The sequence below is a fragment of the Tursiops truncatus genome, chromosome 19 (genome assembly GCF_011762595.2).
Source record: "Tursiops truncatus isolate mTurTru1 chromosome 19, mTurTru1.mat.Y, whole genome shotgun sequence".
NCBI classification, from domain to species: domain Eukaryota; kingdom Metazoa; phylum Chordata; class Mammalia; order Artiodactyla; family Delphinidae; genus Tursiops; species Tursiops truncatus.
Genome location: NC_047052.1, coordinates 54333992 through 54355378, shown reverse-complemented (window position 1 = coordinate 54355378; position 21387 = coordinate 54333992). Strand labels below are relative to the sequence as shown.

The following is a 21387-nucleotide window of genomic DNA, read 5'->3' as shown; positions in this document are numbered from 1 at the left end:
TGTAGCTCGCTCGCGCGCGCGCTCTCTCTCTCTCTCTCTCTCTCTCTCTCTCTCTCTCTCTCTCTGCTTTCTCCAGGTCTCTGTTCTTTACTCTCATGCTGTGGGTATCATCTCTCACTTTATGGGTCTCTGCGTTCTCCCTCTCTCTCTGCAGACCCTTCCTCAGCCTCTGTCTCTGTTTGTTTCTATGTATAGTCGTTGTCCCACCTGCACACCCCCTTCATTCTCCAAGCTTAGAAGAAAACATCCAAACGCTTCAGCATCAGCATCCCAAATTTATTCTCCAGCAGCTGTGGCAGGGTGGGAGAGGCAGAGGATTGGGGGTGGGGAGAGACCCCGAGAGTGGCAGGCACTGGGGTAGGGGTTGGGTTCCAAGCAGGACTGGAGAAGCCATGCAGTGGTGGGTTTAGGATGGGGAGTCTAGGACAAAAGCTGACTGAGAACAGCTGGGGAGAGAATCCTCCATACATCCCAGGAATCCCCAGAGTGTAGAAGAGGGGCACTGGAGCACAGAGGCACAGCTTCCCACTTACTCCAGAATGGAGTAGAGGTAGGTGGGGCCTCGGGGGGGGGGGGTTGTCCTGAAATCCCAGTCTGAAACAGCCCGCCCTGTGACGCTATTTCCCAGAAATAAGAAAGAAGAAGAAGAAGAGGCATAGATTCTACCAAGATGGAGTCTAGAACTCCTTGGAGTTGGGATGGTGTTGGTGGCTCTGTAACTTGGTGGAGCGGAATCCAGAACACTGAGGCAGGTCAGAATCTAGGGCTCAGCCCAGCAGAATCTAGAACACGGTAAGACTCCAGAGATTGTATGCAGTTTAGAATGCCAGGAACGCTTGGGAGGGGCATCTGGAACCCGGGGCAGGGAGGGGGAGGGCAGAGGCCAGAACGTTGGGAGCAAGATCTAGAATTGGAGAGGGGGTGGTGAAGTAGGGGGCGCGTGAGGTAGGGGTAAGGCTGGCGCGGCGGAGGGAGCCATGGGGACACCTAGTGGCGGCAGGTGAGATTACATGACTGGCACAGGTGCTGGGCTGATGGGGCTGCGGGCATCCGGGTGCACGAAATCCGGGTTGACATAGGTGAAGCCTTGGAATTCGGTTTGGTCGATGCTGGCCAGAACTAGGCGGTCTGGGGGAGTCAACGCTGGCGCCGCCCGCGTGAAGAACTTGTCGAAGTTCTCGCCGCTGCGGCCACACTGTGGGAAACACCGGGAGGGAAACATGAAGTACTGGAGCTCATGGATATTCCACCCTCTAGGGGCCAAGATTTCGTTCCCAGAAGGTGACTGACCGGGCGGGGTCTGAAAGGAGGCGCGATCTCTAATCGTTCCAGCCGTTCCCAGTCGATCCAACGGAAAAAGCCATGAGCTCGGATGGTGGGTTCTCCATCTGGCCCCGAGCCCAGGCGCTTTGCTGGGTGCTTGGTTAGGAACTGTAGGAAACACAGAGAGAGACGGACAGACATACAGAGTCCCGGACAGGGAGGCCCAGAGAACGACAGAGAGAGAGGAAGACAAGGAAGGAGGAACAGAGAGACAAGCATAGAGATCCAGAAAGAGAAGAATGGGGGGGGCGGGGCGGGGGGAGATGGGACAGAGATGGGGCGAGGGAGTGGAAAGAACAAAGGGAGAGAGAAAGAGGAAGAGGGGGAATAAATGAGATGGGGTAGATGAAACCCGGATCCAGAGACCCAGGGAGAGACAAAGAAAGAAGCAAAATTAGGGTGTGAGGGTATGAGGGGCGGAGAAACCCAGAAAGAGAGGAAGGGAAACGGAAAGAATCCCAGATGGGGGATGGAGGGAGAGAAGGAAAGAGGGAAAGTGTCAGAGAGGGAGAAGCGGGGAGAGAGAGGAGATTGAAGACCCAGAGAAAGGGGGGAATAGAGATCCAGAGAGAGGAGGAGACTCAGAGGGAGGACAGATACCCAGAGAAGGTAAGAGACAAGCAGGGGCAGGGGTGGGGGGAGACAAAGGTCCAGAAGGAGAAGAGGATGGAGACCCAGGAGACAAATGCCCAGAGAAAGGGATGAAGACCCCATATGAGGGCGGAGACTCAGAGAAAGGGGAGACAGAGACCCAGAGAGAGGAGAACAAAGATGCAAAAGGGGGACAGAGATTCCCGAAGGACACAGAAAAAAAGGTAGCAACACAGAAAGCCCCATGATATGTAGATGTAGGCAGAGGGATGAGACAGAAGCCCAGAGAGAGATAGTCAGAGAGACGTGGAGACGGGAGCTAGAAGCAGAAATGTCCTAACATCTGTTGAACAGCTGCTATAGGCTAGTCTCTTCCTCCTGCCTTAACTCCACGACCCCAGAGAAGGAGACTGAGGCTCCCAGAGTTTTGGTGACTTGCCCAACCGAGATCCCGCAGGAAGAAAAGTGGCAGGAGTTAGGTTCACCTGACCCAGCCAGTGCAGGAGAGGCAAGCCTTGGCCTCCCAGCACTTCCTGCCATGAGCTGGGGAGAGGAGCTAGCACAGGAGGACAGGATAGAGGCCATCCTTGGACTGCAGGTGGCAGCAGGGCAGTATGTTATTGTTCTAACAAAATCTCTGTATTATATAAATTTTTTCAGCGGACGGGAGTAAAGCAACTTGAGGAACGGGTGCCTTTTCCTAAGGTGCACGTAGACAACATGTGGGCAGCCCTGGACAGCAGCAGTGGGGCGTGTGGCTTATGGGTCTGGAGAATCTAGGAGTTAGGTCTCTCACCCCCTTGCAGATGGCCACAGCTTCCCGGGAAAGCGACTTGGGGTAGGTGACAGTTTGTTCCATGATGGACTGGAACAGTTCCTCCTCGTCTTCCCCATCAAATGGGGGCTAAGGAAGTAGAGAGGATAGTCAGAGACTTGGCAAACTACCTGGCCGCACCTTCCACACCCTCACTGCCCACCATGAACACAGCCCACCCCTGGGCGCCCAAATTCCTAGGGAAAAATTTGACCAAACCGCAAAAGCTGTATCTTTCACACTTTCAGACTCTGTTGTTTTCTATCTCAGATGCTTCAGCTCTCTGCACCTCTTTGAGGTTCTGTCTCTCTTTCTCTGCTACGTAAATTGGCAGGGTATTAATTAGGCAACGTGTCATTTAAATAGAAGAGAGAAAAACTGCAGGAAAAGCTGTAAAAGCATTCTCCCGGTTGGATGAGTGGCCTCCAGTCTTCTGGGATTAGCAGAAGCAGTACCCAGGCAAAGCTTCTTAATGTGAAGTCTAGGGCGTCTGTTTACACCATTGAGGGGGGCCATGAAGTTGGATGGGAAAAAACATGCATCTTTATTCTTTAAAATCTAAAACAAATTCAGCATTCATGGCAATTATAGGAAACAAACCCAAATAGTGGTAACTGTCACTTCATCACCAATGGAAATCACAGATATTTTCTTAGCACCTAAGAGTTGCAAATATCTCAAAAAATCAGTCATCTCTACTTCAAAATTACCGGTAGACCTTCCTATTTACTTCCTATTCCTGTGAGATATTACCATTTACTTCATTAGTAGGATATCACATATAGGTCCATATTCTAATATGTTTAGACAACCGTACACACTTAAATTTATTTAGTTGGTTAAATTACTCAATTAAACCTTTAACATTTTGATAACCATATTTCAACATGATTGGCTTCTTTTGTAATGCTATTATCTTACTTCATGCATTTAAAAACATTGTTCTGAGAAGGGGGTCCGTGACACAAGAAAAGTGAGGAACCCCTAGCCTGTGGGAAGATAATGCTTCAGGACCACGGAGAGCGCTCTCCTATCTGGCTGACCTTCCCCACAGCTTCTTATTAGCCTACAGACGGACATCCCTTCCCGACCGGCTCCTCCTGAGATGATGGCCATGTAACAGGTGGCACCCCATCCGTGTTGCCTTTAGTCAAACCAGCCTCTCCCCACCTTCCCTTACCTGCCCCGCCAGCATCTCATACAGCAGGACCCCAAAGGACCACCAGTCGACAGACTTCCCATAGGGCTGGTAGGCAATGATCTAGCAGGGGAGGAAGGAAGGCAAGGGATTATGATTTGTGATTCAAGAAACCTAGGGCCCCTCTGGCTTCACCGCCTGGGAACCCTACCCACTTTAAATGTTTTCAGCACAAACTTTTCCCATTCAGAACACTTTGGCTCCATCCTCTGGAAAATTTGGGAAACAAACTCTACCTACTTGGAACATTCCTTTGGTCCCAAATATAAAGACTATCTAAAGACCAAGTCGCAAGTTCCACGCATCCGGAATATCTAGGTAACTGGACTCTCTCCTTACAATATCAGGTGCATAGGGCAGAATTTCAGAGACCAGAGAGTCTTAAATCTGGACACATATCAGATTCTTCTAGGGGACTGTTTTTTGGTTTTTGTAAAAAACAAAATTAATTAATTAATTTTGGCTGTGTTGGGTCTTCGTTGCGGTGCGCAGGCTCCTCATTGTGGTGGCTTCTCTTGTGCAGCATGGACTCTAGGCGCACGGGCTTCAGTAGCTGTGGCATGTGGGCTCAGTAGTTGTGGCTCGCGGGCTCTAGAGCACAGGCTCAGTAGTTGTGGTGCACGGGCTTAGTTGCTCCGCGGCACGAGGGATCTTCCCGGACCAGGGCTCGAACCCGTGTCCCCTGAATTGGCAGGCGGATTCTTTGGCTATGTTGGGTCTTCGTTGCTGTGCGCAAGCTTTCTCTAGTTGCGGCGAGTGGGGGCTACTCTTCCTTTCAGTGCGCGGGCTTCTCATTGCGGTGGCCTCTCCCGTTGCAGAACACGGGCTCTAAGGTGTGAGGGCTTCAGTAGTTGTGGCACACGGGCTCTAGAGCGCAGGCACACGGGCTTAGTTCCTCCGTGGCATGTGGAATCTTCTCGGACCAGGGCTTGAACCCGTGCCCCCTGCATTGGCAGGCGATTCTTACCCATTGCGCCACCAGGGAAGCCCTGGCAGGCGGATTCTTAACCACTGCGCCACCAGGGAATTCCTAGGGGACTGTTTAAAGAGAGATGTCCCCAGCCCTGAAGAATCCCAGCCACAATAGGCCAGAGGCAGAGGCAGGAAGATGTGTGTATGTTTCAAAATCTCCCCAGGTGATTCTGATTACCAGCTATGTTTTGAAACCACTGGCATTGGTTACTTGGGCACTATCATAGAATCGCCAGGAAAGATCAAGAAGGGCACCACCAACCCCACCTCCTCCATCAAGTGAGAGGTCAGGACGTGCTCTCAGTGTACGTATATACAGTTAGATCATTAGCTTCACCCCCCCGCAACAAAATCAGAGCATACTCTGCCCACTTGAAATATTCAGGGGACACCCTCCACATGCCTAATGTTCTGGGGGATGGGGCCCACCCACTCAGAGTACACCAGAAATCATCTCCACCTTCTTAGAACAGTCCAGTAACAGGCCCTGTTCTCCTAGAATCCCTAGAGCTGGTCCTTCTCTTTTCGAACATTCACCCACAGGTCCCCCCACTTTGCCTATTTAGAGACTCAGCTCCGCCCACTTACAACGCTCCGCCCACTTACAACGCTCCGCCCACTTACAACGCTCCGCAAGAGCCTCTCTTTGCTGCTTGCTGTCGGAACCCCCACGACCCAGGTAAAGACCCCAGGGTCAAGTCCCCATACTCTGAATACTGGACGACCAGCCACACCTACTCAGTGAATTGGGAGGGCACCAAGAGCAGTGGAGGCAGGATTACCTCGGGGGCTATGTAGTCTGGGGTCCCACAGAAGGTGCGAGTTGTGGTCCCGGGGAAGACGTTCTCCTTACACATGCCAAAGTCAGTGATTTTGATGTGTCCTTCAGCATCCAGCATCACGTTGTCCAGTTTCAGGTCCCTGGGGGTGGGAAGGGTACAGTTCAACGGGCTGGAGCCTTAAGCTCAAATTCCTTCTCTTCTGGGGGTCTGATTCCCTCCCCTGAAAGGCCTGGGACTGCTCACCGATAGATGATGCCCTGATTGTGAAGGAAGAAGAGGCCGATGGCGATTTCTGCTGCGTAGAACCTGGAGGTGGAGGTGGGGAGTCAGAAGGCCAGAGACTGGAGCCCACTCCCTTCCACCTTCCCTCTACCCTCCTCTCTTGGCCAAGACTCACGCTGCATGGGGCTCCTTAAACTTGCCCAGCTGCTGAATGTGGTACATCAAGTCGCCCCCAGTGACATACTCCATCACAAAATACAGGCGATCCTGGGGAGGAGTGGACGGGACTTAGAGGCAAGGACACGCCCACCAGGGGTTGGAAACGTCCATCCCTGCCCACTTGAGACAAAGGCTCTGGATCCACCCAATCAGAAATCCAGAGCAACTGTCTGTGCCCACAGGGAGGCCCCGAAGATTCTCAACGGGCCACCGCAGAATCTCCACCCACCCCATCCCCTGTTACTCCAAACTGTCGGGTGTTCCGGTCCTCCATTCTCGGAATTTAGGATTGAGGCCCACCATTTGCTTGAAATCCCTGGGATACTGAAACCTCTTTCCACACCCACTCACATGCATATGCAATCATGGCCACCTGTTAGGAACCAAAGTTGTTCAGGCCTCACTAGCAAATGATAGTAATTTTTAATTTATTTTATTTTTATTTTTTTGGCCGTGCCGTGCCACTTGCAGGATCTTGGCTCCCCAACCGGGGATTGAACCTGGGCCCCCTGCAGTGGAAGCGTGGAGTCCTAACCACTGGACCACCAGGGAATTCCCGATACAGTACTAATTTTTAAAAAACTCCAGGAAGGGGACTTCCCTGGTGGCGCAGTGGTTAAGAATCTGCCTGCCAGTGCAGGGGACACGGGTTCGAGCCCTGGTCCGGGAAGATCCCACATGCCATGGAGCAACTAAACCTGTGTGCCACAACTGCTGAAGCCCGCGCACCTAGAGCCCATGCTCCACGACAAAAGAAGCCACCGCGATGAGAAGCCCGCGCACCGCAACGAAGAGTAGCCCCCGCTCGCGGCAACTAGAGAAAGCCCATGTGCAGCAATGAAGACCCAATCCAGCCAAAAATAAATAAATAAATGAATAAAAATTTAAACAAAACAAAACCTCCAGGAAGCTGGCTACGCCCACTCAGAGCTCTTGGAAGTAGAGTCACGTTCTCTCTAACCCCTGACAGTTGTCCCATTCCACAGCCTTCGGGAAACACCCTGTTTCTGACAAGTCCTTAACTCAGAATCCAAGAGTGACCACCTCACCACTCAGAGCCCACTTGCAGGCATGCTCACTTAGAAGACATTCTCCACGAATTCTTTTACTCCAGAAGCCCTTACTCAAAAAACACCCACTCAAGACCTAGGGGATTCAGGCCACTCCCACGCAGGATCCTAGCCTCGTGGCCACGCCCTCCAGGGGCACCTGCATTCTGGCCACGCCCACTGAGGAGCCCGCCACACCCAATCAGAGTTCACAGGGTTCTTCCGCCTTGCCAAAAACTCAGAATCTCAAAGCAAATGCTTGATACATCCAGTGGGGATGAGGCAGGGCTCCTGAGCCGGCCTCTGCCACCTCCTTTCTTACCGGGGTCTGGAAAGTGGAGTGAAGCTGGGTGAGAAAGTGGGGCCGGCCTCCGGGGCCTCGACCCCCCAGGGCTAACACGCGTTTCTCCACCAGGGTGCAGTCCACGTCGTCATCCTGGACAATCACGTCTTTCTTCAGGATCTTGATGGCATAGAGCTCATCGGAGCCCCTGCGCTCGGCCAGCATCACCTAGGGGCAGAGGCGGGAAAGGCCCAGTCCATCTTGGGAACCAGAGGTGCGGGTCCCTACCCCTCCCTTTCAAGGACACAAACGAATGGGAGTCCCAGGTCCTCCCTCTCCCTCTCAGGGGACCAGATGCCCTGACTTTGCCAACTACTCCCTCAGAGAAAGTAGCCACATCTTTATGCCTCTCCTCTCTAGGAACTCAAGAGACCCATCAAACTCTCTTTGGGGACTCAGTAGCCTAGTTCCCTCCCCCCTGCACTTCAGCTCTAAGAACCAGAAACCTGAGCCCCACCCCCAGACATTCTCCCACTTCTCCCAGAGCCCCAGGAATCCAACCTTCCCAAAACTGCCTTTTCCTAGAACCATGAGGAAGCTGAAGTCAGAGATGTGCAGACGTCCAGGGCTTGCCCCGAAGAAACAGCGCTTGGAGTCAGTGGGACTAGGAGATGGGGAGGGGATGGGAGAGGAAGAAGGACCCATCCGCACCCTCTGTGAGAAAGGGGAGAGATCCAAAGCTAGTCAGGCCCCAGAAGGGGATAAGGAGGTGCCCCTCAGAGAGACAGCACCCAAGAACGAAAGGGACGGGGAGAGATGGAAAGATGGAGAGAGAAAAAAAGTTGTCTCCACCCCCCTCTCTGGCTTAAGAACTTTCTCTGATTTCCCGTAGCCTGGAGGGTTTATTATTCAACTAGCACTTAGATAGCTTACTATATGCCATTGATCCTCCAGGAGACCCTTGTCACCCACCCCACCCCCCCATTTTAGAGACGATGGCACAGAGACATTAAGTAACTTGCCCGAAGTCACACAGCAGGTAAAAAACAGAGCCAGAAATCAACGTCCGTTAAAGTCAGAGACTGTGTCTCCCTCCCTTCTGTTTTTCTACCATCACCCAGCACATGACTTGGGTCTCAGCAGGAGTGGTTGAGTAGATGAAGGTCTCGGGAGATGCGTGCTGAACGCACAACCTGTTGCTCTATGTTCAGAGCACACCCAGAACCTGAACACCTTTACCATCATTGTCCCCTGGGCGAAGCCACTGGCAACTCCCCTCTGGGCCTTCACGATAGCCTTCTTCCCCCTTCCACCATCTCTTCTTGACACAGAGGCAGTTATCTTGCCCAAATAGAAATCATCTCAGGCCACCTCCAATGCCCTCCCATCTCACTTGGTTTAAAAGCCAAAATCCTTCCAATAAATGACGAGGCTACCCCCACCCCTTCTCTCTCTGACTCCATCTCCTACTTCTTCCCACCCTCATCCCTCATCCCTCCCTCTGCTCCAGCCTCACTGCTGGTCTGGGCCCACCTCAGGGCCTTTGCACGTGATCTTCCCTCCACCTGGAAGGCTTTCCACTATCCTCACAGCTCGCTATTTCATCTCCTTTATGTCTTTGCCCAAAGGTCACTTTCTCAGTGAAGGCTTCTCTGCTTATTGCTACTAAAATCTCAAAAGGGCTTCCCTGGTGGCGCAGTGGTTGAGAGTCCGCCTGCTGATGCAGCGGACACGGGTTCGTGCCCCGGTCCAGGAAGATCCCACGTACCGCGGAGCAGCTGGGCCCGTAAGCCATGGCCACTGAGCCTGCGCGTCCGGAGCCTGTGCTCCGCAACAGGAGAGGCCACAACGGTGAGAGGCTCACGTACCGCAAAAAAAAAAAAAAAATCTCAAAAAACAGCACTCCCTATCCTCTTTAGCATTTATTTTTCTCCACAATCACATATCACCTTCTGACCTAGGATCATTCACTCCTTTATTTTGTTGAATGCCTTCCAAGGGTAAGCCCCACGAGGGGAGGAGGTTGTCTCTCTCTCTCTCTCTTTCCCTCTCTCTCTCTCTTTCTCTCTCTCTCTCTCTCTCTTGTTTTCTGCTCTATCCCCAGTGATTAGAACCATGCACACAGAGGGCTCAACAAAATGTTTTTTGAAAGAATAAATGGGAGAGAGAGAGAGAACGAGCGCACTATTCCTTCCTTGACCTGGAAATCTCGTCTCCCTGTCCTTTGCCTGGGGAATCCTGCACTTCCTGTCTACGAACTTTTCTCTGACTCCCCTAGGTCCTGCCAGAGGCTTAGGACTCCCTAGTGCCTGAAGCCATATCCGTGATCAAACACACTCCTTCTCCATCTGTAACTTTCTCCTATATTGAAAGAGGAGCTCCCCAGGGAATGGCCTGATTCTACTCCCAAAATAGGGCTTGGTTTACATAAAACCTCAGGAAATAGGTGTTCAGTAAGTCAAAAAACCAATGGAGGAGAGAAAGGCACAGTGATAAATAGGCAGAAAAACTCAAGGAGCAATTCAGGTGTCACCTCCTTAGGGAAGTCCTCCCTGACCACCTCCACCCCAACCCTCTGACCCCAGGCTGGGGTTAGTGCCTCCTCTACGCTTCTTTGTTCCCTGAGCTACCTCTAATTTAGCACATCATCCTGGAATCTGAGTATCTGTGACTGTGTCCCTACCTTGAGGAGTTGCCTGCGGGTCAGATTCGGCTCTGGAGAGCTAGGATTACTCAGCAAACACAAGACCTGCCACCAAGTATGTGCTCAACCCATGTGTGTGGAAATGAAGACAGATGTTGGAGGAGAGAGAGGTGGGGGGACGGATACAGACCACAGGAAAGGAAACTGTCTCCATTCCAGGCCTCCAGCTCTGCTCACCTCGTACAGTTCCAGGGGGTAGTTACAGGCCTGGGGGAGAAGAAAGCCAGAGTCAGAGCCCCCAGAGAGGTAGGAGATTGCCCTAAAGCAGGGGATGGGGGTCCCCAAACCCCCAAGCCAGGGGGATGGATAGGAGCTCTAATTCCCAGCAGTGCCCTAGAAGACCAGAAAGAACTCCAGGGCTTTCTGGGAATTTTAGTCCCAGGGCCGGTGGGCAACGAGCGATGGAGTTTGGGAAAGGCCAGCTCTGAACTGTGGGTGACTGGGCTGGGCTCCTTGTGGGGAAGCCGGGGTCTGGGTACCTCAAACTTCTGGAGGAGGCTGCAGTTGTCAGCATCAGCCACTGGCACATTGTAATATTCGCCCTCCTCCTGGTTCAGTAACTTGTACCTGACACACAGACGGAGACCAGAGGCGGGCAGGAGTAGGGGAGACGGACGGGGAGGGGGGTACCCGCGGGAGAGGCAGTGACATCAGAAGGGGGGAAGAGACAGAGAGACCGAGAAGGAGAGAGAAAGAGTGAGATAAGGAGAGAGGGGCGAGGGAAAGAGAGAAAGAAGCACAGGGAGGTAGAAAAGATAGTGCCCTAGAGAAGAGGGACCACCCACGGAAGTTGATGCAGATGCAGGGGCCCCGCCCCCAACCCCGCCCGGCCCCGCCCCCGCCCTCACCAGCCGTCCACGGGAACCTTGAGCAGCTCCGAGACGCCAAAGGACATGGCACCCATGAAGTCGTTGCGGGAAGTCCGGTCCCAGTCCCACACCTCCACGCTGAGCCGGCGCTCCACGTCCCCCGGCTTCAGGTTGCTGCGGGAAGGGAGTGGCACAGTGAGGGGCCCGGCTCTTGGCTGCCCACCTTTCCGCCCTGGGGAAGAGCAGGCAAACCCGGGGAGCTGGGGGGCCTGTTTCCTGCTCTGTAAATTGTTTTGCCACCCCAGGTCCTGCCGAAGAGCGTCTCTCTCCCTGTCTGGGCCCTAAGTAAACCTAGACAGCTCTCAGTCTCCCTCCCTCCCTGGCTCTTCCCCATCTCTGTCTCCCGGCCTTTCTCTCCAGGCCTCTCCTTTTCACGGGGCCCCTCTCCTCCCTCCAGATCTGTCCGTCTGTCTTTCTGTCAGTTGGCTTCTCTTTCCCTCCCTGCCACCCACCCATCGCCATTCCTTCTGTGTTTCTCTTTGGGTTTATGTCTCTTCTTCTGAGTTGCAGGGTCTGTCTACCTCTCTCTCGGATCCCTGTCTCATTCTAAAGCGGTGAGCTTTGATGGAGATCAAACACACAGATGTCTGTCTCTCGCCTTCTGTATCTCTGTCCCTCTCCCTCAACCACTTCATTTTCTTCTCCCACCACCTTCTTCTGCCCTTTTTGGGATTCCCCCAATGCTAACACCTGCTCTCTGGGGTGTTCTGGGCCACCAGGACCCTCAGATCATTCTCTATCAGTAATTACAGCCTCCCCTGCACCCGAGGCTCACAACACAAAGGTCTCGTTCCACACAGGGTTTAGCGTGGCTTTCACCGTCCGGGTCTTCTGTTTTGTCAAATTCCGAGGATCTGGGATGAGCTTCAGTTTCACATAGGGATCAGACAGACCATTGGGGTCCATTGGGATGAGGTTACGGGCCTCGCCAACTGAGCGGGGAGGGGAAGGAGGGTAGATGGGGTTAGAGATCCAGGAAGAAGCCCCCGAGCCTCTCCCCAGCCAGCAGTCAAGAATTCCAGTCTCTCCGCAGCCTCTCTCAAGACCCAGGTGTTTTTGATCTTTTACTTCTCCAGTGCCCAGAAGACAGGGCATGAAGCCCTTTCCCCAGCCAGTGACCCAGAAATCAAACCCAAAGACCCTGGCTCCATTAGGACCCAGGAGTCGGGACCCTGGCCATATCACCACTAGTAAACCCGAACCTCCTTCGGAACCAGCTCTTCTCTCATTCCCCACCCCCCACCCCTCCACCCCCAGGACCTTGATGCCCAGAACAGCCATTAAGAGGCGCCAGAGGCATGGCTGGAGAAGGGGCCTCGAGCTAGAAGGGGCGCGGCCGAGTGGTGTTCAGCTTTTGCAGGTGGGGTCAGGAGTGTGGGTGCGACCTCCGCGAGGGGCGTGGCCTTTCTGAGTCGGGGGGCGGGGCGGGGTGGGCAGCTCAGGGGCATTCAATCGGTTCCTCACGCTCCGGTAAAGGGGCGGGGCCAGGCGAGGGGGCGGGGTCTCACCCGTGACGTGGATCTCATCCGAAGTGGGAGCTCGGATTTCCAGCTGCAGGCGGCCGCGGCGCTCCGTGTGGTCCACACCGCACAGAGAGGGCACGCTGCGCACACAGCGCCGGTGCACGTTCATCTCGCAGCCTGGGGGAACAGAACTGAGGGTAGCACTTCAGGTCCCGCCCTTAACCCCAGACGCCATTCCCCAGCATTTACCGGAAACCCAGACACTGCACTTTTGCAGGGGCCCCAGAAGCGCCAAGTTCTGGCGGGCGCAGCAAGCGTAGACTCACAGGAGCACTTCATGCCCTGGTGCACCAGCCCGTAAAGGAGGGAGCCACAGTGGTCGCAGAAGGTGGGGCTGCTGTAGCTGTGCAGACGGAACTTGTGCTTGTTCCGGGGATCCTGGGGGTAGGGAGGAGCCGGTCAGAAGGGGTCTGCAGGGCGTCCTAAAAGAACAGCCCCCTGAACTCTTTCTCTTCCGCCCTGCTCTCCCGTCTTCCTGCGGCTCCACCTCACTCATTCACTCTACAATATTTATTGAGCACCTCCTGTGTGCCAGCACGGTTCCTGGTGCCGGGACCCAGCCCTGAGCAAAACAAAGGAAAACTCCTGTCCATGTGGACTTTACTTTCTAATGGAGGGAGAGAGAAAATAAACACGATATGTAAAATATATAGTATTACAGATGGTAATAGGTGCTCTGGACAAAAATGAAGAAGAAAAGGGGATTGTGAAATAGAGTGATCAGGGAAGGTTTCACTAAGAAGGTGGCATTTGGGAAGAACCTGAAGGAAGCGTAGGCTTCCAAAGTCCCATAGTCCCTAATCCCCAACCTTCCACAAGCTGTTCTCCCGAGGACTTGTGGGCCACCATGAACCTCAGATCACTCACTGTCAGCCTCTGTCAATGTCTACCCGCTGATGATCTGCCTACTCTGAGCCCCCTGTGGGATGGAGAATATGACCTCTCAATTTTAGGGACCCAGGTGACCTAAATGAAACATTAAGTGTAAACAACAGAGCCGTGGCTGGCATGTTAAATGTGCTCAGTAGCGTCACTGCTGTCATTACTGCCGTGGTTATTATTAGTGATTTTATTGCAGTCCCCACATACCCTTGGGTTTAATCAAGAGCTGGGCCTGGGCTTCCCTGGTGGTGCAGTGGTTGAGAGTCCGCCTGCTGATGCAGGGGACACGGGTTCGTGCCCCGGTCCGGGAAGATCCCACATGCCGCGGAGCGGTTAAGGCCCGTGAACCATGGTCACTGAGCCTGCGCGTCCAGAGCCTGTGCTCCACAACGGGAGAGGCCACAACAGTGAGAGGCCCGCGTACCGCAAAAAAAAAAAAAAAAAAAAAAAGAGCTGGGCCATTTCCCAGCTGCGTGATTTCAGACAAGTAAGTGCCCAATTTTGAGGCTCAGCGCCCTCCTCTGCACAGTGGAAATAATGTATATCTTGAAGAGATGCTAAATGTCGAGTCCAATTAAGCATGAATTTAAGACACCAATAAAAGCATTCCTCCTTCCACCCTCAGCAATGTCTGAGTGTTAAATAATCTGATATTTGCCTTTTTCTACGAATGCATTGCAAGAGTTATCCCTAGGGTGAAAATTCAGGACATTCTTGGGCTTTCACTTATTTTGCAGTTTAGTGGGGATTCTATTTTGAATTATACTTGGACGGAGGGAGGGTGTTGGCAGGTGCATGTGCTGGACCTCTGAAGATCTTCATCTGACCCTGGCTCAAAGTGTTCCTGCCGCATGAAATGAGATGCTGTGGGTGAAAATTCCCAGCAGGGTACCTGACACAGAAGCTGTTGCGATTATCCTCAAGGTGAAAGTAGCTATTAAAGAGGAGACAGTACTGTGGCTCCAGTTCGAAAGATCAGGGTCCAGATTTTTGACTCTCCCGACCACCCAGCTGTGTGGCCTCCCCCCACACCACCCTTTTTAGAGACTCAGGTTTCCTCCCCATAAAATGGGGCCATGAGCCCTCCCTGAAAGGGTTCTTGTGAAGATTGAATGAAATCATGCTTGTCGAGCCCTGAGCATTTCTTAAGCCCTTGATCTGTGTTGCTGACAACAAGATTAAAAGCTTAGTGCTTCACAAAGGAAAAGAAAGCCAGAGTGATATAGAGGAAAGACCTGGTCCTCTGTTTCCTCATCAGTAATAGTAATAATTTTACAATGATAATAATTAATACTTTGTGTCTGGCTATGTACCAGGTGCTGTCCCAAGTATTTGACTCATTTAGTCCTTAAAACGGTCCTACAAGATGAGGGCATGGTTACCATCCCCATTTTATAGACAAGGAACTCCAGAGGTGCAGAGAGGTAAATAAACTTTTGGAAGGTCACAGAACCAATACGCGGTGGAGGTGGGATTCAAGCCCAGGTGTCCTGGCCCAGGAGCCCCGGTCAGATGAGGACAGGAACAATACCTAACCTTACAAGCTGTTAAGCAGAGTCAGTCCTATACTATATACAAGATACCTGATGCGTGCACGCAATGAGCCCTGGATGACTCAGATGTAGTGTTTGCTGGTGGTGGAGGCAGGCGAGGCAGCCCAATCATAACGTATATAGGTGCTCGTAGACAGTGGTGCTCGATATGTGTTCTCAGAGGTCACATCCTCTACGTAAACTTCAATTTTCTCGACCTGACAAGCTGGCAAAGTGCCTCATGGACTTCCGTGGTGCTCTCCCTCTCTCTCTCATTCTGCCTTTCTCCATCTGCTAATCATAAAACCATCTCCAGCCCTGTGTCAGACCCCGGGCTCTTAACCTGCCTGACTTCCCTGAAAACAAGCCTGGGCGGGGTGCGGGGGGTGGGGGGCTTCCCGGGCTTCCCTGGTGGCGCAGTGGTTAAGAATCCCCCTGCCAATGCAGGGGACACGGGTTCGAGCCCTGGTCCGGGAAGATCCCACATGCCGCAGAGCAACTAAGGCCGTGTGTCACGACTACTGAGCCTGCGCTCTAGAGCCCACGAGCCACAGCTACTGAGCCCACATGCCACAACTACTGAAGCCCGCGGGCCTAGAGCCCGTGCTCCACAACAAGAGAAGCCACCGCAATGAGAAGCCCGCACACCGCAACGAAGAGTAGCCCCCGCTTGCTGCAACTAGAGAAAGTCCGCGCGCAGCAACGAAGACCCAACGCAGCCAAAAATAAATAGATTAAATAAATTAAAAATAAACAAGACTGGGGGCATCTAGACTCATGCTGTCCCACATGGTAGCCCTAACCACAGGTGGCTATTTAAATGGAAATCAGTGGATAAACAACAAGTTCCTAATGTATAGCAAAGGGAACTATATTCAATATCCTGTGATAAACCATAATGGAAAAGAATATTAAAAAAGAATGTATATATGTGTATAACTGAGTTACTTTGCTGTACAGCAAGAGATTGGCATAACGTTGTAAATCGAGTATACTTCAATAAAAAAATAAATAAATTGAAATCAATTCAAATTAAATGGGGTTTAAATTTCTGTCCCTCGGCAGTTAGCTGTGGTGGCTGGCAGCTGGATGGCGAAGATACAGAACGCTTCCATCATTGCAGAAAGTTCTATTGGTCAACACTGGACGGTGAGCCTCATTATATAGAGGAGGAAACTGAGGCTCAGGGAGAAGAGCCCCACAGCCAGAAAGAAAGTGAAGGAGGGATCAGGGGTAGGCATGCAAGGTGGGCAGTTCTTGTAAGCCCCTGATGTTGGGGGGCGGGGGGAGGGAGAGAACAGTTGTGTGTATCTGTGTGAGCGCACATGGGGGATCTGTACATGCACGTGTGTGTCCATACACGGGGGTCTAATATGCATATATGTGTGTGTGTGTGTGTGTGTGTGTGTACACAGGGGTCTGTATATGCATATATATGTGTGTGTGTGTGCGTACACGGGCAGGGTGTCTGAAAATGCACATGTGCATGTGTATGACAGGATCTCTCTGGGCTTCCCTCTCTCAGCACCTCCTAAGCCGTTATCCTTATCTACCATTTTCTATTCTAGTTTCCCTTTCTGGGTATCTACCGCCCCGTCTCTCTGAGTTTCTGTGTCTCTGTCTCTCCCAGTCTTTCTGGGTCCCCTTTTCCTTCCTCCTGTGTCACTGTCTCTGTTCCATTGCTCTCACTCTCTCTGCCCCAATCTCTCTGTCTGGCTCTCTGTTTTTTTCTGCACCTCTGGGTTCTCTCTCTGTCTCATCTCAGGATCTCGGTGCTTGCATCGATTTCTCTCTCTGTCTCTCTGTCTCTCTCTCTGTCCCTCAGCTCTCTATTTTTTTAATCTCTTGACTCCTGGATCACAGTCCACATCCGTGCTGAGGTCCCCTCACCCCGTCTCCTCTTTGTCCCCCGCCTGGGTCCCCAGCCTGTCTTGGTCCCCTCTCATTCCCCCTTTCCAGGCCAAGGGCAGGGAATCTGGGCCAGACTAGCTCTCCCTATCTCTCCAGCCCCCCTCCCCTCCCAGCCTTAAAAATAGCAGGAGAAATTGGGACGGACGCCGAGGGGGTGAGGGCGGGGGCACAGCCCGAGGAGGAAGAACCAGGTGTCTGGGCACTCACGTCTGTCTGGGGGCCCTTCCCAGCGCCTGGACACTCGAAGGTCACAAATTCGTGGCATCGTCGATGAACCACAAAGCTGCAGACTGAAGGTGAGAATCATAGAGACACAGAGACAGAGAGAGACCCCAATGGACAGAAAATCAGAAACAGAGGAGACCCAGACAGAAAGAAGACCAGGAGAGGAGGATCCCCATAGAGTTCAATACAGAGAAAATCAAAGAGACCTTGACATGCAGAGAGACAGAGAGAGAGACACTGGGAGACAGAAATTCAAAACGTGGACCCAAAGAAAGAAACAGAGATGCAGAGAATCACAGAAAAAGAGAAAGCACAGAGAGCCCAATGCATACCCACAGCCAAAGGGAGACAGAGACACAGAGATAGAGAGACAGAGAGAGAGAGACAAAGAGAGAGGAAGACAGAGAAAGAGATGGAGACAGAGAGAAAACAGGATCCCATTGACACAGACCCACAGACTGCGATAAGAAAGCCAGGAGAGAGGCAGGCCAACTAGAAGAGAGGAAACACAGAGAGAGGTCCTCCAACAGAACAGAGAGCATCAACTTGGGCAGAAGTGAGTCTGGGGGCGCCGCTGCCGGCCCGCCCCCCTCCCTGACTCACTCAGTTCTCAGCAAGTAGCAGCTGGTGCTTTAGGACTCGGCCCCCTCTCCCGGCCCCCACCCGCCCATCGCCCATCGGTGACCCCACCCGGCCGGCCCCTGCCTAGGACGGTGGTGTTGTCATGGCAACGGCAGGGGGGGCTCTGACTTTGCATCTCCAGCCCCCCTCCCTTCAGCTCCCCTTTTCCAAATCTCACTGTTCCCATGGCAACAGATTCTCCAAATATCTGTCCCCACCTGGAGCCGGCCGAGGGAGGGGCCCCCAGCACCACCTCCGCGTTGGCCCCGCCGTCAGAGCACCCTCCCCACTGCAGGTTGTCTCTGCCACACCCCCCCGCCCAGGGCTCCCCCGCGCCTCTCTGGGGACCAGAGAACACGTGTGCCAAGCAGCCTAGGCTGTGGGGCCCCAGCCTCCACCCTCCTGAGGGTCCTGGGAGTCCAGGTCCCCAGCTCTTACCTTGACATTGCAGGCCCTGTTTTCCAATCCCCCTGTAAGAGTCAAGGATCTGAGGTCAGTGCAGAAAAGGGTACCTGGACCTCTCACCTCTGCCAGTCATAGGAGGCCTCCGTCCTCCCATCCTCCTCCTGCAGGACCCAGGAGTCTGAGCCCCAGCTGCCTCTCCTTTCCAGAACCCGGAAATTCTGGCCCCCCAGTCTCTCTTCTCTCAGACCCAGGAGCCCAGGCCCCCAGCCCCTTCCTTCAGACCCAGAAGTCCAGGGCCCCAGCCCCTCCTCTCTCTGACCCAGGAGTCCAGGCCCTGGCCCCTAGACCCCACCTACCCTAGGGCCAGGAGCCAGGGCTGCAGCCCCCGCTTTCCTCGTCACTGTGGGGTCTGGTGCGTCAGGGGTCTTTAGCACTAGTCTCCTTATCCCTCAGGGCCCCAGCCCCCTTCCCTCACCATATGAAGTCAGTGCAGTGGCTGCAGAAGGTTGGCTGCTTGAAGAAGCGAGCGGTGAACTTGTGGCTCTTGACTTCGTGGACCACCTTCTGCCTCAGAGCCCCCTTTCTGCAAAACAGGGGCCGGGGTCCCCCCTCTGAATCGCCTCCGCCGGGGCCCAGGCCTGCCATGGCCCCAGTAACGTAGCAGGGACCAGGATCCTGCCTTTCTCGGGAAACAGGTGGAAAGGCAAGGAGCCGAAAGCTCGGAAGAGCAAAAGAGCCGGCGGGAGATTCCGAGGTGGGAAGGAGAGGGGCGAGGCACCTCCGGAAGCGGAGCGCGCAGGACAGGGAGCGGCACCCCGGGGCGCGCCGGCTCCGCCAGGGGGAGCGGGCGAGTGGGGCGGAGAGCCGAGGGCAAGGGCGCGGAGGAGCCGGAGGCACGGGCGGCGTCGGTGGTGGGAGCTCCAGCTCAGGCACCTGCTGAAATGTGGGAGCCCCGGGTGGGGGGAGGCGTTGCCATGACGACCGAGAGGCGGGGTTTCGGCTTAAAGGCGTCCCCCTCCTTGAGACCTGGGACAAATGCCGTCCCCTCCAACACACACACACGTGCGCACACCCACGCCAGGGGCTGGCTGAAGGGAAGGGACATCCTCCGAGCCGTGCCCTGCCCCCTCCCCAATCTGTCGCCCGGCCCCGTCTTCCTCCCCGACTAGGGTGCCTCGGTGAGTCCTGTTAGGCCACTGCAGCTCCTCTCCGATCTCTGTGTCTGATTGTGTCACTCTGTTTCATTGCACAAACTTTGTATTAGTGCTGGGGTCCAATGGTGAGCAGGGAGGCTTGGTGTCTCAATTTTTCTGATGCCACCCGAGTCTTGATTTCTCTCTCTAGGCTTCTGTGAATTTGTACTTCTAGGTCTCCCTCTGGGAGTGTCCATTTCCCTGGGTCTCTGTTCCTTTCCCTAGTCCTGGCGCTCTCTCTGTCTCTCTGGGTGGGCCTGGGTTCCTTCCTTATCTCTGAGAATTTCTGTTTTTATTTTCCTGTTTTCTTCGCTGTGTATCTCCATTTATGTCTGTCACTCATCCTGTGACCCCCTCTGGGTCCTGGTGTGTGCGTCTCTCTCACTCCATGTCTGTCTCACTGTGAATCAGTCTCCCTCTGTCTCTCCCCATCTCATAAATTCTTGCATTTCTGTCTCCCTGAATCTCTTCCTCTCCCTGTCTCTTTGTCTCTCTGGCTCTGTGGATCTGTCTCTCCCTCCCTCCGTGTCTTTCTCTCTGAGAGTCAATCTCTGTCTCTCTCCCTGTCTCATTTTCTATGTCCTCTTCTATTTCCCTCGATTTCTCTCCCCTCCTCCCCGTGTCCGTGTCTTTGTAGATGCTTTTGTCTCTGCCTCTCTCCCTTCCTGTGTCTCTACGAATCTCGCTCTCCGTTCGTGCGTGCCTCTTCCTCCTTCTGTATCTCTCTGTGCCTGTCGCTCTCTCTGACCCACTCTCTGGCTCTGTCAATCTCTCCATCGCTGGGGGTCTCTCTCGGAATGTTTAAGTTGCTCTCTCTCCCTCTCCCTCTCCTTCTCCCCTCCCCAACTCTATCTTTGTCCCTTCCTCACCCACTCTATTTATCTCTCTGGCTCTGTGAATCCCTCTCGTCTCTGGAGTTCTCTCTCTCCCTCTTTCCCCCGCTGGCTCTGGAATACTCTGTGCATCTCTGTCCGGTGATTGGGAGGGTCTCTCCAAACGTTGGCCCGGTCAGGTCTCCTCCTGTCTCTCCCCTCCGTCGCCCCACCTGAATCTCTGCCTCTCTCTGGTCCCTCCCCCAGCTCCCGAGCGCTTCCTAGTCCCGGCTCTACAGGTAGACCCCCGCTGTTGCCAAGGACAACCACGGCCCGCCCGGGGCTGCGGGGTGCAGTGTATTCTGGGACTTGTAGTCTGGGCCTGCCGTTCAGCTGTTCTCGCAGCGCGACCGAGAACTTTCTCTCCCGGCATGCCCCGCGAAGAGGGATGGTCCGCTGAGGCGGAGCCTGGGGACTCGGGCCGGCCGCTACATCCTGTGACTTTTGGGGGTCGGGGTCCAGCTTCTGGAAGCCGAAGGGGGGATAAGAGAATCCGAGTACTCTCCTAAACCCCAAAACATGGGGTCCACTGGCTTTCCAGCCACCTCCAGGCGTCCGCCGTACCCCAGGAGAGAGGATAGGGGGCGGGGGTGGCCCCGAAAACTGACCTAGGAATCCCACGGCGCTCTATTCTAGTTCTGCTTGGGTTCTTTACCACATCACCAACATATCACCCCAAGGTTCTACAGCTGTTCTGCCTGGTGCCTTCTAGAAGGGGTTTAAGCGTGGGATGGGGGAGGGGTGGGGGTGCGAGACGGTCTTCGACAAGGTAGGGATTGGTGTAGGTCAGAATTCTGGGATGGACACTGCAGACATCGAAAGGAGGACTTTCCTCACTAAAAAGACGTGCGCCTGCTCTAGTTAGCCTTTCCCCCTCTTCCAGCGGGACCCTTGCAATATATCTTGCCAATTGCTTTTGCGGGTGTAGACGCAGAAAGTGGGTTGCATGATCCTTGATTTTTCCCAGAGTCATGTGTTTATGTAGTTGTGATTGTCTTGGAGAAACCGATAAGATGACCTTCTGTGGGACAGAGATTCATGGCAGGAGTAATTCATGTGATCTTCATCGAAGTGTTTTATTGACCACGTGTGTCAGAGAACTTAGAACTAAGGGTAAAATGGAGCTGAGAGTGGGAATATAGGCAGCGTCAGATCCCAAAGGCCTTGACTGAGGGCCTTTGGTATTACCTATAGGCA

The 21387-nt window shown here is 53.7% G+C and overlaps 1 protein-coding gene across 2 annotated transcripts; it reads right to left on the bottom strand.

Moving 5' to 3' along the window:
- Nucleotides 1–263: 263 nt before the first annotated feature.
- On the bottom strand, nt 264–19149 carry PRKCG (protein kinase C gamma). Of its 2 annotated transcripts, XM_033845789.2 has the most exons (18): nt 18601–19149; nt 18159–18190; nt 17082–17164; nt 12816–12927; nt 12535–12666; nt 11802–11958; nt 11006–11140; nt 10637–10724; nt 10335–10364; nt 8015–8167; nt 7493–7681; nt 6078–6169; nt 5924–5986; nt 5681–5819; nt 3909–3989; nt 2711–2818; nt 1291–1431; nt 264–1195 (listed from the first exon to the last, which is right to left on the bottom strand). In XM_033845789.2, the coding sequence occupies exons 1-18, from the start codon at nt 18768–18770 to the stop codon at nt 1007–1009; spliced, it is 2094 nt and encodes a 697-aa protein (XP_033701680.1). In that variant the 5' UTR covers nt 18771–19149; the 3' UTR covers nt 264–1006. The 2 variants fall into 2 exon arrangements, with proteins under 2 accessions (XP_033701680.1, XP_033701681.1); XM_033845790.2 differs by lacking the exon at nt 8015–8167.
- Nucleotides 19150–21387: the final 2238 nt, after the last annotated feature.

Coding starts and splice junctions, on each gene's coding strand:
- PRKCG (XM_033845789.2), bottom strand. CDS start 18,770: ATGGCAGGCCTGGGCCCCGGCGGAGGCGATTCAGAGGGGGGACCCCGG. Junction 18,191..18,600: donor CACTGCACTGACTTCATATG/GTGAGGGAAGGG, acceptor TGACTCTTACAG/GGGGATTGGAAAACAGGGCC. Junction 1,196..1,290: donor CTCCTTTCAGACCCCGCCCG/GTCAGTCACCTT, acceptor TGTTTCCCACAG/TGTGGCCGCAGCGGCGAGAA.